The sequence below is a fragment of the Staurois parvus genome, unplaced genomic scaffold (genome assembly GCF_062004578.1).
Source record: "Staurois parvus isolate SC_StPar_1 unplaced genomic scaffold, SC_StPar_1.0 ptg000165l, whole genome shotgun sequence".
In the NCBI taxonomy this organism is placed as follows: Eukaryota; Metazoa; Chordata; class Amphibia; order Anura; family Ranidae; genus Staurois; species Staurois parvus.
The window spans coordinates 6,432,700-6,447,855 of NW_028317961.1; the positions used below are offsets into that span (position 1 = coordinate 6,432,700).

A 15,156-nucleotide genomic window follows, 5' to 3' on the forward strand; every position below is an offset into this window, starting at 1 on the left:
TTTAATACACAGAAAAGCAAAATAAATCTAACACAGAAAAACAAGTGGAGAAGTATAAGTTCGTTTTTTGCTTTGTTGACCTGTCTGAAGTTGTCTGAATGCTTTGAATGCAATCTCCTCACCAATGTACCCAAACATTGTCCAATCATGCTTAGATTTCCATGCAATCATGCCTATCTTGTGTCAATTAACCCAGATAATAATCTCCAACTAAATAACATAGTACAACCAAGAGCAAAAGTTTTGATAAAAAATATTTTACTTTGTGTAAAAAACATAATTTTAATAGTGCAATTATACATGACCTTTAAGGATAACATTTGTGTAAAAGTTTAATGAGTTCTAAAGTCTTCCGGTTTATAAAATTTTGTGTATCAGTGTGCTTGCTGCAATCACCAGATTTCTGACTGTTGTTGCCGTTGAACAAGATGATAGTGAAGGCAAAGGGGAGACACATTCATTTTCTTCTAATGTATAAGATTTCACTTCAGGTGGTGATATTAGCATTCCATGAATCTGTAAGAAAGCAAAAGAATAAAAAATAAACACTTTTTAGCTTCATTGTGCAGTTACATTTTTATGTTTTAAAGTTGTTGTGAACCTCAGATGTGAAATATGAAGAAAGCGTATCACTCGATAGTGTGTACTTTAGTACTCAATTAAGAACATTGAGTTTCATCTCTCTGGAGCTATGTTCCTCTGCTATCAGCATGAGTCATTTCTGACAAGTTTTCCTGATACCAAGAGAAAAATGGTGATGAGGCAGGGACATTCAGCAGATTGACAGGCTCAGCTCTGTTCCTGTGTGCTGTGTGGAGGAGGGGGGGTTTCTTCCCTCCAATCAGCTTTCAGAGCTCTCCTCACTGAGCTCTGCAGTGTTTAATTTCAGCTTTCTGCCCCTTTTTTCGGAACTCTCAGACAAGCTTTATAAATTCAGCACTTTGAATAGATGTAGAGAAGAGAAGATTGCAGGTAAACAGGTACAGCTTATGCAGGATGATTTATTTAATCTCTGTGCATCACCTGAGGCCATTCACTTCACTGGGTGTATGTGGGGGTTTAATGTTTTCATGGGGATTAGAGAAAAGACTGTTTTTTTTTAAACTCTGGGCTGGCCTGGGCTTATGGGGGAGAAAGAAGCATGGGAGTGTCTGTCAAATTCTCCAAACACCCTATTTATTTTGAGTTGAACACACTTGTAAAAAGAAATGTAGATGATCCCCTATTGCCCGGGGGCCCCATGAGTTGTCAGTCTGCCCCTGAGATGAAAATACTGAAGGGGTAAGAGGGGCTTTACTTAAGGTACTTTCTGATTTTTTGTAAGGGGGGGGTTATGTGTTGCTGTCAGCAATGGCAGTATAAATAATACTTGCATGCATGACAGGCTTTGAATAAAAACCTCTAAAACCTACCCTAACTCTGAAAATGATCTCCTAAGGTGTATCTAAAATTAAAGCGATTCTTCAGCCTGTTTGAAAAAAATTAAAAGTCAGTACCTACAAATACTGTAGCTGCTGACTTTAAATAAAAGTACATTCACCTGTCCAGGGGTCTAATGCCGTGGTCACCTGAACCGCTTCTACGCCAATCTGCGGGTCCCCCGCGTCAGCATGTTTACTGTGGTCATTCCTTGCAATAACATGTAAATTATGGCGCAAAGAAAGGGGTAACAACTGCACTAGAAAGTCAATAGTACATAACTATATTTATAAATGTCCATGAATGTCCATAAAACTGTGAGCACAAGCGGCTGCTGTCCCCAGAGTGAGCCAGCTCTGTATGAGAAAATAAGGGAACGAAGGGAAGCGCAACCTACCTGCAGTATAAAAGTAGCTTTAATAGAAAAATGGTAATAAAAACTCACTGAATATAATTCTATAGGACCCACCGATAAACTCCGTGCGACTGTGGTTGAAATCAACAGAACCAAGGACACCATTTAGACTACCCGGAAGTCTCCCTGGTCAGCGTGGAACACACATGTAGGGCGGATGTGACCTCAGCAGAGGAGAAGGACTGGTGGATCAGCAGGCTACTTAGGCCTGTAGAAGGAGCAGTGAGTTCCAAGCATGTATCCATTGGTCCTTCCCTGTGCTGATGTCTCAGTGAATGTAAGTGTTCTCTGATTGGACGAGCTACAGAGGCGGGGTGGTGGCATCACAAAATGTTCTTTGATTGGTGACTGTGCCAAATGAGCAACCTTTGCTCATTTGCGACTGTGGTTGAAATCAACAGAGCCCAGGACACCATGTAGACTACCCAGAAATCTCCCTGGTCAAAGTGGAACACACATGTAGGGCGGATGTGACCTCAGCAGAGGAGAAGGACTGGTGGATCAGCAGGCTATTTAGGCCTGTAGAAGGAGCAGTGAGCTCCAAGCGTGTATCCGTTGGTCCTTCCCTGTGCTGATGTCTCAGTGAATGTAAGTGTTCTCTGATTGGATGAGCTGCAGAGGCGGGGTGGTGGCATCACAAAATGTTCTTTGATTGGTGACTGTGCCAAATGAGCAACCTCCTGTGTATACAAAGCAGCAGGGAAGCTGCTTGGCACAGAGACCCAGAAGCTAGCGGAGATCACTGTAGTAGTGGTGTCTACTACAGTGGTTTTCTGCTTCCTCAGGGATTGGCCAGGTATGTAATATGCATAGTTACATTGGTCCAAGATGGATTAATGTAACTAACCATAAATATCTATACTCGGAATTCAGCTTTACTTTTTTTTGGCTCTTATTGTGATAGGTAATAGAATAGAATAGAATAATGAACTCTATGGCACTGTTTATTCATTGACTCTGAAAGGTCATTGGCATCCAGATTCTGACATCTTCATAGAGTATTTTCTGCCTTCCTTTCTGTAATGTGATTTTTTTTAGACATAATCTATAAAAGGGCTTTACAGACATAAAAGCAGGGATATGTGCATCATTTACACAAGTTATTAGAAATAAAACAAACTAAATTAGTTTAATTTAAATAAACTACTTTTACATGAATGGTTACTTTGCGTCTGTGTTACAGGGTCAGGGTCTCACTCTAATTTATGGTAGCACTTAACGTGGGGATTGCTATATACTTTATTATGTAGGAATAGATAAATTATGCAAAAATGTGCATGCATTTATGGGTATGTATACATGTAAATTTTTGTACTTTTTGTTTTTAGAATATGTATAATTGCAATTTGGAAGACCTTACTGAAAACTTTATGATATGGCCTTTGCTGAATTATGAAAATGTCAACAGTACTGTTGCAGGATCTGGGGCTTTATAACCTGGGTGTTGGCAATTCTGGCTAACCTGTAAAGAGCCACAGAAGTCACTTCACTGGACTAAAAAGTATAGGTGGACAGCACAGACTTGGAACATATATGTAATTAACTACAATTATTCAGCACTTCATTTGTTTAGCTTGATTGTTTTCCATGCAATGAGAATGGACACCGCTCAAATTGGCCCAATGGAGTCAATGATAGTGTTGGCCTCAGCCACCACTACAGCCATGCCCTCTGATGCCTTTCACCCTGCCCCCAGGGCTTGGTCACAGAGGTGGTGCCTCTCTGACCAAGACCCTGGTGACTGGACCAAAACATGTTAGAGGCAAACACTACCATTGACTTCAGTGGGTCGTTTTGAGCGGCGTTCATTCTCCTTGAGTCTATATACTCCTGGATTGGGGAAAACATATATTGGCTGACTTTGAGCGGCACTGCAAGCTAGTCACACCATTGACTGTTTTGCAGTTGTGATGTAGCAGTCAGTTATTTTAATGCTTTGTACAACAGATACATGTCAGTGAATTTCCTGAGCTCATGTTTTGTACATTATACTCGACAGGGAGGTTGATGAACTAGGCAGAAGGTATTCGAAGCACTGGCAAAATGACAACAGGTAATCAGAATAAATGGTTTAACTACAGTTGTGGTGTGGGGCATGATCCAACAAAATTCACATTGCAACATTTCAGTGCTATGACCAGTATGAAATCAGCACAGAAAAAGTGACTCATTCTTTTCTAAACTAAAGCCCAATGCAAAGCAGTTATGTTCCTATCGTCCTGTCGTATTTGAAATTCCTTCTGCTAAGCAAACCTGGCAATCAGTTCTTTCTGCAGCTTAGTGTTTACAGCCCTTTATCACATTTAATTCACTATTTATTTTGGTAAATTCAGTGTAGTACTTGAGTAGATGACCATACTGAGGACTTAAAAATCCAACTGTACCCCAAACATCCAGTCTTCTGGATGGTTACATGATGTGCAGGGTCTCTTTGCCTCTTTTTCAGCTCTGTGCAGTCCTCAGTGAAGCAGAGAGCAGATGACATCCATGTGAACTGTACATTATTACACTGCCAGTGTAGGACACCATGGTAGGACAAAGATGGAGCTACATCTAGCAGTGTAAACAAATTACAACACGAGACAGCACCAGTTAAAAAAATATATTAGATGTGAAATTGAAATGTATGGTGTAGAGGGCAGTACAGTGCCTAAGTAGTTTGTGTAGCGCTACCCTCTTAGAAGTCGCTAGAGATTTAGGTCCCCCTATAGTCCTGCACAGCCAGACAACACGCGTCTTCCACAGACTTGCATTCCAGAGACAGAAAACAGTCCTTGAGCTTGGTTTTTATGTTTTATTAGGGGAATTGAACTTGGATGGAGTAATTGGTGTACGGGATGCCCAAGGGAACTGTAACTGAGTACAAATTCCTTAGCAACTGTGTACAAGTCCATAGAAGGGTTTTTCTTCTTGGAAAGCTCTCCAGCCTCTCCTGGTGTACCACCCCAAACCCCAGATAGTTCTCTTCTATCCTTCTGTTTGAAGGAATCCCTGGGCAAGGGGATCTAGTTCCTGCCACTTCAAGATGAAACAGTCCTGGGTAAGGTGGTAATCAGGTTTCCCACCAGAGTGCTCTTTTTCCCTTAACTGGCTCAGGAGGCGTAAGATTACTGACTCAGTCTCTTTCCTGTGAGCTGGTTTAGGTAGGTGGCTGCCTTCAGGACTTCTACTGGACTGACTCTTTCTCATCCTTCCTTATCTCAGCCTTCCTCACATCTTCCGCCCAAACTCTCCCCGCTTCTGAGCAGGCTCATTCATACTTAAGGGCTGCTCTGGTTCCATGCCAAGCCTCCTGCTTGGGGATTGACCAGAGTCCCTTGAGTCTACAGACCAGCTCCTCCTCACCCTCACCCACTGTTTCTAGAATTTACTCCAAAAGTCTAGAACAGAGGGAGGTATCAAGGAACAGATCTGCAGAGCCTCTCAGCCCTGACCCTATTTTGCCCTGCTGACTATTCCCCAGGCTGCTGCTCTACCTCTCAATGTAAAAAAAATTATCAGTTAGTTTCCCCTAGCTAACTAGGAGGGTGCTACATTCACTTGTTCTCTTTGTGCCTGCGTGGGTTTCCTCCCACACTCCAAAGACATGCTTCTAGGTTAATAGGCTCCTGTCTAAACTGGCCCTAGTGTGTGGGTAGGAATGTTAGTTTGGGCCCTTAGATCGTAAGCTCATTGGGGGCAAGGACTGATGTACTATATATGTCAAGTGCTGCGTAAATTGATAGTGCTATATATGTAACTGTAATAATAAATAAAACTACTTTTTATAGAGTTATTTAAAATAGCATTAACATTTGCATAAGGGTACCCATACATGTGACAATTGTGAGTTTATTCTCATGCTGATTGACTGCTTTCATGGGGAGTAACTGAGTGAATAATTTAGAAAACATTCTGATCACTACTGTAATACCCCCAACTCCCGCCAATGCTGGATAAGTAGCATTGGTAGTATGTCATCACTCCACTTCGAGCTAACCTCTGCATATGCAAAAATAGGAATTGTCAATTTAGCTAAGTAGTCATATCCAACCACCTACTTAATTCTACAAGCAGAGTGCAATCTATTATATGTCATCACCAGACAAATTGCTTAAAGTCCTTAAAGTCAAAGACTACCATGTCCACGGGGTGAAAACCATGAAGTAGCAATTTGTTTTCTTATGAATCAAAATTTGTATTGTTATTTTTGTTATTTGTATATTTGGATGTATTCGAATTTCTGAATCACAATAGTAAAGAATTTCAACTAATCCAAAATAAATTATAACAAAAAAAACTAATTCAATTGTAGTCATTTGTTGGATTCATTTTTGACTTCAAAGGGATTTGTAAATTCAATAAAGTGTCACAATCTGTATTGTTATGACTGGCCAAAGCCAAAGTCAAGCAAAACTCCAAAGTTGCAAGCAAGTCACATCAAAAAGTCGCAAGCGAATCTCAAGCAACATCACTTACAAAAAAAGTTCAGACCTGTAAATAGAGAGGTGCTATACTTACATGCTCAACAGATCATGTGTTGAAATGCTGCCACTTCATTGCTTCCTGGCTTTTGCAGGTATTCCACAATTCCTGGTGTGTGGATACCTTCTTCTCCCACTGCAGACAGTGTTTTCTACTAGCAGCTCTATGTTAACCACAGGACATACAAGCCACTGGGAGGAACCAATTCATATGGCAAGGGGAGCAGGTATTTTACCGATTCGAAAAAATAAAACGTTTTGAAAACTAGTGTGTTCTCAGTTGTTACAATTGCTTTGGTTCTTTGAAATGTGAAAGGCAGTGTGTGTGCAGAAATCCAAATAAAAGAAAATTATTTGCATCTGTATAGTTGGATAACAGTTATTTAAAAGCTTTGTGTACTTACCGACCATTCTCCACTTTCATGTTTAGAACACCTCACATTTATTGGCATCTTTCTGACTCGTTCATTGAATGCATTTCCCTTCTTCCTAGACCACTGAAATGTGTTCATAGCTTCTGTAAAAGTTAGATTATTGTATCGTCTTGGGCTCTTAATTATTAAAGGCCAGGACCTGTAGGTGCACAAAATACATTTTTATGATACGTGAATAAAACATTGTCAGGATCTATCAATTACTATTTACAGTATTTATCACGGAGTCACCTTTCACCTGATCATCACTGATATTTTTTGGACTTTTTACTGTGATATTTATGTGGATGATTTTATTCAGTTTATATGTTGGAATGTTCACTATTGTCACTTAATATCAGTAACCTTTACATTACCTTTTCGCTGTTATCCAGCGTGACACATATGGACCATTATTCACTTTTGCGCCATTCTCAAAGCGCCTCACATACAGCTTTGTATTGTTACCATTGTCACTTCATTTACTAGCACTTTCACCTGGTACAATTACTGTATTATATATAGCGCTGCATCTTATGTTTTATAACAAGGAACATATTGATTAGAGCAGTGAGCAACAGCATGACATAAGGAGTCTGCTGATCCTTGTCCAGTTGTAGGTGGCAGGGAATGTGACCAGGCTGTATTGCTATAAACGCAACAGAGAAATGGCAGGTCACTGATCTGACTTTACTATCAGTCAGGGCTATGTACATTTCAGAAATGGATAGAGAAAAATATAAATAATTTGGCAGATAAAACAGATTAAATAAATATATCGTGACTGTATATATTTGCCTGGAGTTTAGCTTCAACTAAATTAATTTTACGGAATTTGATTAAAGCCTTATGCACACTGAGTGGTAAAAATGTTGCTTTTAGAGAAGTCTGTTTTTTTTTTGCCTTTAAATGCCCCTTTATGTTAGTCTACGTGTCCATACACACCTAAGTGTTTAGTGGCAGGGCCTTTTAGAGGCAGAAAAAAAAACCTCACTACCAGTGTGTCCAGGAGCAGCAGCGTTTTGGCAGAACAAACACTCAGTGTGTGTAAACGCATCTCAACTCATCCAAATGTGCAAAACATTAGGCACGTCAAGCACTTGAGTGTTAATTCATTTTAATGGCCAGAATAAAACATTATTGTGGCCAATGAAATGAATTAATGCCCAAGTGCCTGATGCGCCTACACATATCTAAACGAGTCTAGAATTTTTTTCGACAATAAAGCTGAGGAAGAGGAAAAGTATTAGGAGAGCTAAGCAAATGCCCTGTGAGCAGGGGGCCTAGTACTGATTCTGATTACCTTAAAAAAACACATTCATCTAAATTTTTGTAACAGTTCTTATATATGCACATGTGTAAGTACATTTTGCTGGGAGGGAAATAGATAATATTGTTATAAGATTGCATTACCTAGGAAGACATTATTTTCAGCACAAAATACTTTCATATCGTTTCCCTTGTATACCATTTTCTCTTTAAACAATATGATAAACAAAATCATGAGCACTTATAAATGATAAAAAAAATCAGTTTTGACTGCTACTAAAACTGAATATACTTACGTAACTGGCCTGTATATTTCTTTCACACCAATGAACTGAAGTTGCTCATTTATTTCAGGGATGCTTTCACATCGGGCAAGATTAATCTTTGGATAGTAAATTAAATAGGAAAGGCACATCTCATCTCTTGTACTTAGACCACCCTAAAAAATTAGGAATGAAGAATTGAGCAGTGATCAAAATTCTTGCCTGTTGCAAATTCTTATACAATGATTTGTTAGCTAGCTCTTACTTCTGCAGCTTAGTTGTTGCTAGGGATGTAGTCAAATTTTGGATTGCTAAAACATGCATGAGTATGATTTACATGAGTTTAACTGTCTGGTAAATAAACATTAGTTACTATACTACACTAGAGTTAACGTATTAAAGTGATATTACTTTAAATTACTTTATACTTTAAAAAATACTTGACATCCGAAAATCTGTAGGCTGCCATTGCTAAACTCTTCTTCTCTATACTGCTGCATTAGATGCAATATTTTATAGGTCACTGATAGAGATGAGCGAAGAAATGAAAAATTCGATTCGACTGATTCGGCGAATTCGTGGACAATATTCGATTCGAGTCGAATAAATTCGCTGTGAATTTAACTTAAAAAAGGGTGTTTCTAGGCTTCAGAGAGACTTAATATTAGTGCAGAACACTGTACCTTTAATTTAAATGCCCTTGGAGTCTGCTGGGGAAGAGAAATAATACTGTCTGTCAGTATGACATGCAGATGAGTGCCGTCGATCTTAGAATCACTGCACACTTCACTCCTTTGGCCAGTCACGGGGCCAAAACCAGTGTTTGGAGCCACAGTGTGGCGGTGGAGGCAGCAGCAATGGGAGGCCATACAGCAACCTATGACAAAATGGAAACCAGCAGGAGCGTGAGGAGACCTGAAAGTGGCACATGGCAGAGTGGGAGCAATGGGAGGCGGTACAGGGACCCAGGTCACACTATGGGCCCAGCAGCAGCGTGACCAGGCGGTACGGGGGCCCATGGCCGATATGGGGCTTGGTGGCACCTATGGAAGGCCTGTAATCTGCCAGCAACCTATGACAAAATGGACAACCGCAGGAGTGTGAGGAGATTTCAAAGTGGCACATGGCAGAGTGGAAGCAATGGGAGGCCGTACAGGGACCCAGGTCACACTGTGGGACCAGCATCAGCGTGAACAGGCGGTACGGGGGCCCATGGCCGATTTGACCTCATTCATCCCATAGTCCTGCCGACTCACGAATAGCGTGGCCTCCTCAAAGGGCCTGAGCAAGCGCAGGTGTCACACATGAGCTGACAATGGCTGACATCTAAGTTACACAGGGAGTACCTTTATCCGCTTTTAACATCAGGAAATCTGTGATGGCCTTTAGCTGTTCGTAAAGGCGGTCTAACATATGTAGGGTTGAATTACACCTTGTTGCAACGTCACAGCATGAGGAGTCGGTACGGGGGCCCATGGCAGATTACATGTCTGGCAGCAGCTATGTGAGGCCCGTAATCTGCCTGCACCCTATGTCAAAAAATTTAACACACCAGCAGTGTGAAGAGACCTGAAAGTGGCACATGGCAGCAGAGTGTGGCGATGGAGACAGCAGCAATGGGAGGCCGTACAGGGACCCATGAGAGACTCTAGACTTGGCAGCAGCATGAGGAGGCGGTATATAGGGGCCCATGGCAGATTAGGGGCCTGGCAGCAGCTATGTGAGGCCCGTAATCTGCCTGCACCCTATGTCAAAAAATTAAACACACCAGCAGTGTGAAGAGACCTGAAAGTGGCACATGGCAGCAGAGTGTGGCGATGGAGACAGCAGCAATGGGAGGCCGTACAGGGACCCATGACAGACTCTAGACTTGGCAGCAGCATGAGGAGGCGGTATATAGGGGCCCATGGCAGATTAGGGGCCTGGCAGCAGCTATGTGAGGCCCGTAATCTGCCTGCACCCTATGTCAAAAAATTTAACACACCAGCAGTGTGAAGAGACCTGAAAGTGGCACATGGCAGCAGAGTGTGGCGATGGAGACAGCAGCAATGGGAGGCCGTACAGGGACCCATGACAGACTCTAGACTTGGCAGCAGCATGAGGAGGCGGTATATAGGGGCCCATGGCAGATTAGGGGCCTGGCAGCAGCTATGTGAGGCCCGTAATCTGCCTGCACCCTATGTCAAAAAATTTAACACACCAGCAGTGTGAAGAGACCTGAAAGTGGCACATGGCAGCAGAGTGTGGCGATGGAGACAGCAGCAATGGGAGGCCGTACAGGGACCCATGACAGACTCTGGACTTGGCAGCAGCATGAGGAGGCGGTATATAGGGGCCCATGGCAGATTAGGGGCCTGGCAGCAGCTATGTGAGGCCCGTAATCTGCCTGCACCCTATGTCAAAAAATTAAACACACCAGCAGTGTGAAGAGACCTGAAAGTGGCACATGGCAGCAGAGTGTGGCGATGGAGACAGCAGCAATGGGAGGCCTTACAGGGACCCATGACAGACTCTGGACTTGGCAGCAGCATGAGGAGGCGGTATATAGGGGCCCATGGCAGATTAGGGGCCTGGCAGCAGCTATGTGAGGCCCGTAATCTGCCTGCACCCTATGTCAAAAAATTTAACACACCAGCAGTGTGAAGAGACCTGAAAGTGGCACATGGCAGCAGAGTGTGGCGATGGAGACAGCAGCAATGGGAGGCCGTACAGGGACCCATGAGAGACTCTAGACTTGGCAGCAGCATGAGGAGGCGGTATATAGGGGCCCATGGCAGATTAGGGGCCTGGCAGCAGCTATGTGAGGCCCGTAATCTGCCTGCACCCTATGTCAAAAAATTAAACACACCAGCAGTGTGAAGAGACCTGAAAGTGGCACATGGCAGCAGAGTGTGGCGATGGAGACAGCAGCAATGGGAGGCCGTACAGGGACCCATGACAGACTCTAGACTTGGCAGCAGCATGAGGAGGCGGTATATAGGGGCCCATGGCAGATTAGGGGCCTGGCAGCAGCTATGTGAGGCCCGTAATCTGCCTGCACCCTATGTCAAAAAATTTAACACACCAGCAGTGTGAAGAGACCTGAAAGTGGCACATGGCAGCAGAGTGTGGCGATGGAGACAGCAGCAATGGGAGGCCTTACAGGGACCCATGACAGACTCTGGACTTGGCAGCAGCATGAGGAGGCGGTATATAGGGGCCCATGGCAGATTAGGGGCCTGGCAGCAGCTATGTGAGGCCCGTAATCTGCCTGCACCCTATGTCAAAAAATTTAACACACCAGCAGTGTGAAGAGACCTGAAAGTGGCACATGGCAGCAGAGTGTGGCGATGGAGACAGCAGCAATGGGAGGCCGTACAGGGACCCATGAGAGACTCTGGACTTGGCAGCAGCATGAGGAGGCGGTATATAGGGGCCCATGGCAGATTAGGGGCCTGGCAGCAGCTATGTGAGGCCCGTAATCTGCCTGCACCCTATGTCAAAAAATTTAACACACCAGCAGTGTGAAGAGACCTGAAAGTGGCACATGGCAGCAGAGTGTGGCGATGGAGACAGCAGCAATGGGAGGCCGTACAGGGACCCATGAGAGACTCTGGACTTGGCAGCAGCATGAGGAGGCGGTATATAGGGGCCCATGGCAGATTAGGGGCCTGGCAGCAGCTATGTGAGGCCCGTAATCTGCCTGCACCCTATGTCAAAAAATTTAACACACCAGCAGTGTGAAGAGACCTGAAAGTGGCACATGGCAGCAGAGTGTGGCGATGGAGACAGCAGCAATGGGAGGCCGTACAGGGACCCATGACAGACTCTGGACTTGGCAGCAGCATGAGGAGGCGGTATATAGGGGCCCATGGCAGATTAGGGGCCTGGCAGCAGCTATAGGAGGCCCGTAATCTGCCAGCACCCTATGTCAAAAAATTAAACACACCAGCAGTGTGAGGAGACCTGAAAGTGGCACATGTTTGAGGCATGATTCATGGCGGATTTAGTCAGTTGTGTCAGGAACTGGTGGTTTGAAATCCAGACTAATCCACGCCTGATTCATTTTCACAAACGTGAGTCTCTCCACACTTTGGGTGGACAGTCGTGTCCTCCGCGGAGTTACAATACCTCCTGCCGCACTAAACACGCGCTCCGATGCCACGCTACTGGCCGGGCATGACAGCCTTTCAAGGGCAAATTCAGCTAGTTGGGGCCAAAGGTCAAGTTTCGTTGCCCAGTAGTCAAGGGGATTGTCTACCTCGGTTGGCAGGGTGCTGTCCAAGTAGGCCCAAGCCTGTTGTTTGAGCTCCTGCTCCAGGTCCACCTGATGCTGCTGCTGCTGCTGCGGCTGGTTAGTAGTTTCCTCACTGCGCTGGTGAAGAAAGCTACTCATCATCGACTGCAGACTGAGGCAGCCACTGCTGGTGGAGCTGCCACTGCTCCTACCACCCCACCCCTCCCCTGCTGCCATGCCAGCAGAACGCGAGCGCACAGGGCCCACAGTGTCTGAGGATGGACGTTGGCGCACAAAGGCAGAGACCAACTGACTACATAGGTGGTTTTTATAGTACGTAATTTTGGCCTCCCTCTCAGCAGGTGTGAAAAAGGCCACCATTTTGGACCGGTAGCGAGGGTCCAACAAGGTGGACAGCCAAAAGTCATCCCTCTGTCTGATGGTTATTATTCGGCTGTCGCTACGCAAGCAACCGAGCATGCTATGGGCCATTTGTGCCAAGGAATGCGAGGGACTCCCTGCCTCCATCTCCACAGCATACTGCCACGGTGCGTCTGGGTCCTCTGTCTCCTCCTCCTCCTCCTCTACCAGATGCTCCTGCTCCTCCACTCCTGTCCGCTGAGTGGAAAAACCACCCATTTCACTCAATAATTCCTGAGCACAAATGTCCTCCTCTACCTCCTCCTCTTCTTCCTGTCCTGCCCCCACAGGGGTCATGTGGCGTTGAGATCTGTGCGCCACGTCTACCGCACCCTGACCAGCCATTGTTAACAGCATTTGTTCCAGGACGTGCAACAGAGGAATGACGTCGTTCATCCCATAGTCCTGCCGACTCACGAATAGCGTGGCCTCCTCAAAGGGCCTGAGCAAGCGGCAGGTGTCACGCATGAGCTGCCAATGGCTGACATCTAAGTTACACAGGGGAGTACCTTTATCCGCTTGTAACATCAGGAAATCGGTGATGGCCTTTCGCTGCTCGTAAAGGCGGTCTAACATGTGTAGGGTTGAATTCCACCTTGTTGCAACGTCGCAGATCAGGCGATGCTGTGGAATTCCGTTCTGCCGCTGCAGCTCAATGAGGGTGTTCTTTGCGGTGTAGGAATGGCTGAAATGCATGCACAGTTTACGTGACATTTTAAGGATGTCTTGCAGTGGGATGGTGGATTTTAGGAACCGCTTGACAACCAGATTGAACACGTGAGCCATGCATGGCGCATGGCACAACCTTCCTTGACGCAGAGCAGACACCATGTTCTTTCCGTTGTCAGTCAACATGGTTCCGATTTTTAGTTTGCGCGGAGACAGCCATCTGTCGATTTCTCTGTTCATTACACTCAGCAGTTCCTCCCCTGTGTGACTACGTTCGCCAAGGCATACCAGGTGCAGCACAGCGTGACACCGTTGCGCCCTGCACATGTGATATGCCGGTCGGGTAATGGGACTTGGCACGGGGGTGGCGGCTGAGGACACGGCGGAAAAAGAGGTGGTAGAGGCGGACATGCTTGCTGGACCAAGGACGTGCAAACGTGGAGGCAAAAGCGTCGTGACCTGTCCAAGTTGCTGGTGCGGCTGTGCCGGCACCACGTTCACCCAGTGGGCCGTAAATGACATGTACTGTCCCTGACCGTAGTTACAGCTCCACACGTCGGCGCTGCCGTGCACTTTGGCAGAGACCGACATGCTCAAAGACTGGCCCACCATCTCTTCTACATGTGAATGCAGGGCTGGCACTGCCTTTTGGGCAAAGAAATGACGGCTTGGCACTCTCCACCGCGGCGCGGCACAAGCCATCATTTCTCGGAAAGGTGCTGAGTCCACCAGTTGGAAAGGGAGGGACTGCAGCACCAGCAACTTGGACAGGAGGACGTTCAGCTTTTGCACCGTCGGGTGCGTGCTCGCAAACTGTTGTCTCTTGGATACGGATTCCAAGAAAGACTGTTGACGGAATCCGAGAAGAGGAGTAGCAGGAGAAGGAGCATCTGAACGAGCGGAAGATGCCAATGAGCGACAACTCCCCTCAGCAGAGGTGTTGGAGCCTTGACTGGCTGATAGAGGGCGATTGACGACGTCGGGTGACGGAGCAAGTAACGGAGCGGGTGATGGAGCGGGGGCTGGGGCAGGCAGAACCGCCGTATGTTTATCACGGTTTTCCCAGGCCACCGAATGGTGACGCTGCATATGCTGACGCAACGCTGTAGTCCCAACATGGGCCCCCTGGCCACGCTTGCATTTCTGGCCACATAGTCGACATACGGCTACGTTTACTTCCTCGGGCGGCTTGAGGAAAAATTGCCACACCACCGAGTAGGAAACTTTGCCCCCGCTACTCTTCACTGGCTGACTGCTACTTCCTCCGTGCGCACCGGCACCACTACTGGCCGTGGTGGTAGGCTGCAGTGGAGCTGGTGCTCTACTCCGTGGACGTTTGGCTCCACTGACACTGATGCGACCCTGCTGCTGTCTCCTGGGCAACCCACCGACTGTTTTGCTCGCTGCCAAGCTGCCACCCTCTTCTCCTGATGATGCGGAAGAAATTGCCTGATGACGACGAGGCTGCCAAGTGCGATCAACCTCCTCATCATCAAGTAGGGTCTCCGCCTCACTACTAGCCCCCTCGGCTGCGTCTGGGTCAGGAGACAGACCTGTCTCTAGACCGGCTACCGAGCCACTCTCCTCGCCAGTACTTGTTCGCTTGGCT

The 15,156-nt window shown here is 45.9% G+C and overlaps 1 protein-coding gene across 1 annotated transcript in view; it reads right to left on the minus strand.

Moving 5' to 3' along the window:
* Window positions 1-241: 241 nt before the first annotated feature.
* Window positions 242-15,156, minus strand: part of MOXD1 (monooxygenase DBH like 1) — a 152,901-nt gene continuing 137,986 nt past the window's right edge. The window contains exons 10-12 of the mRNA XM_089676177.1: window positions 8,276-8,418; window positions 6,702-6,870; window positions 242-516 (exon numbers count right to left, since the gene is read on the minus strand). Coding sequence (XP_089532303.1) covers window positions 358-516; window positions 6,702-6,870; window positions 8,276-8,418 — 471 coding nt within the window. The 3' untranslated portion in view covers window positions 242-357. The remainder of the gene's footprint in view (window positions 517-6,701; window positions 6,871-8,275; window positions 8,419-15,156) is intronic.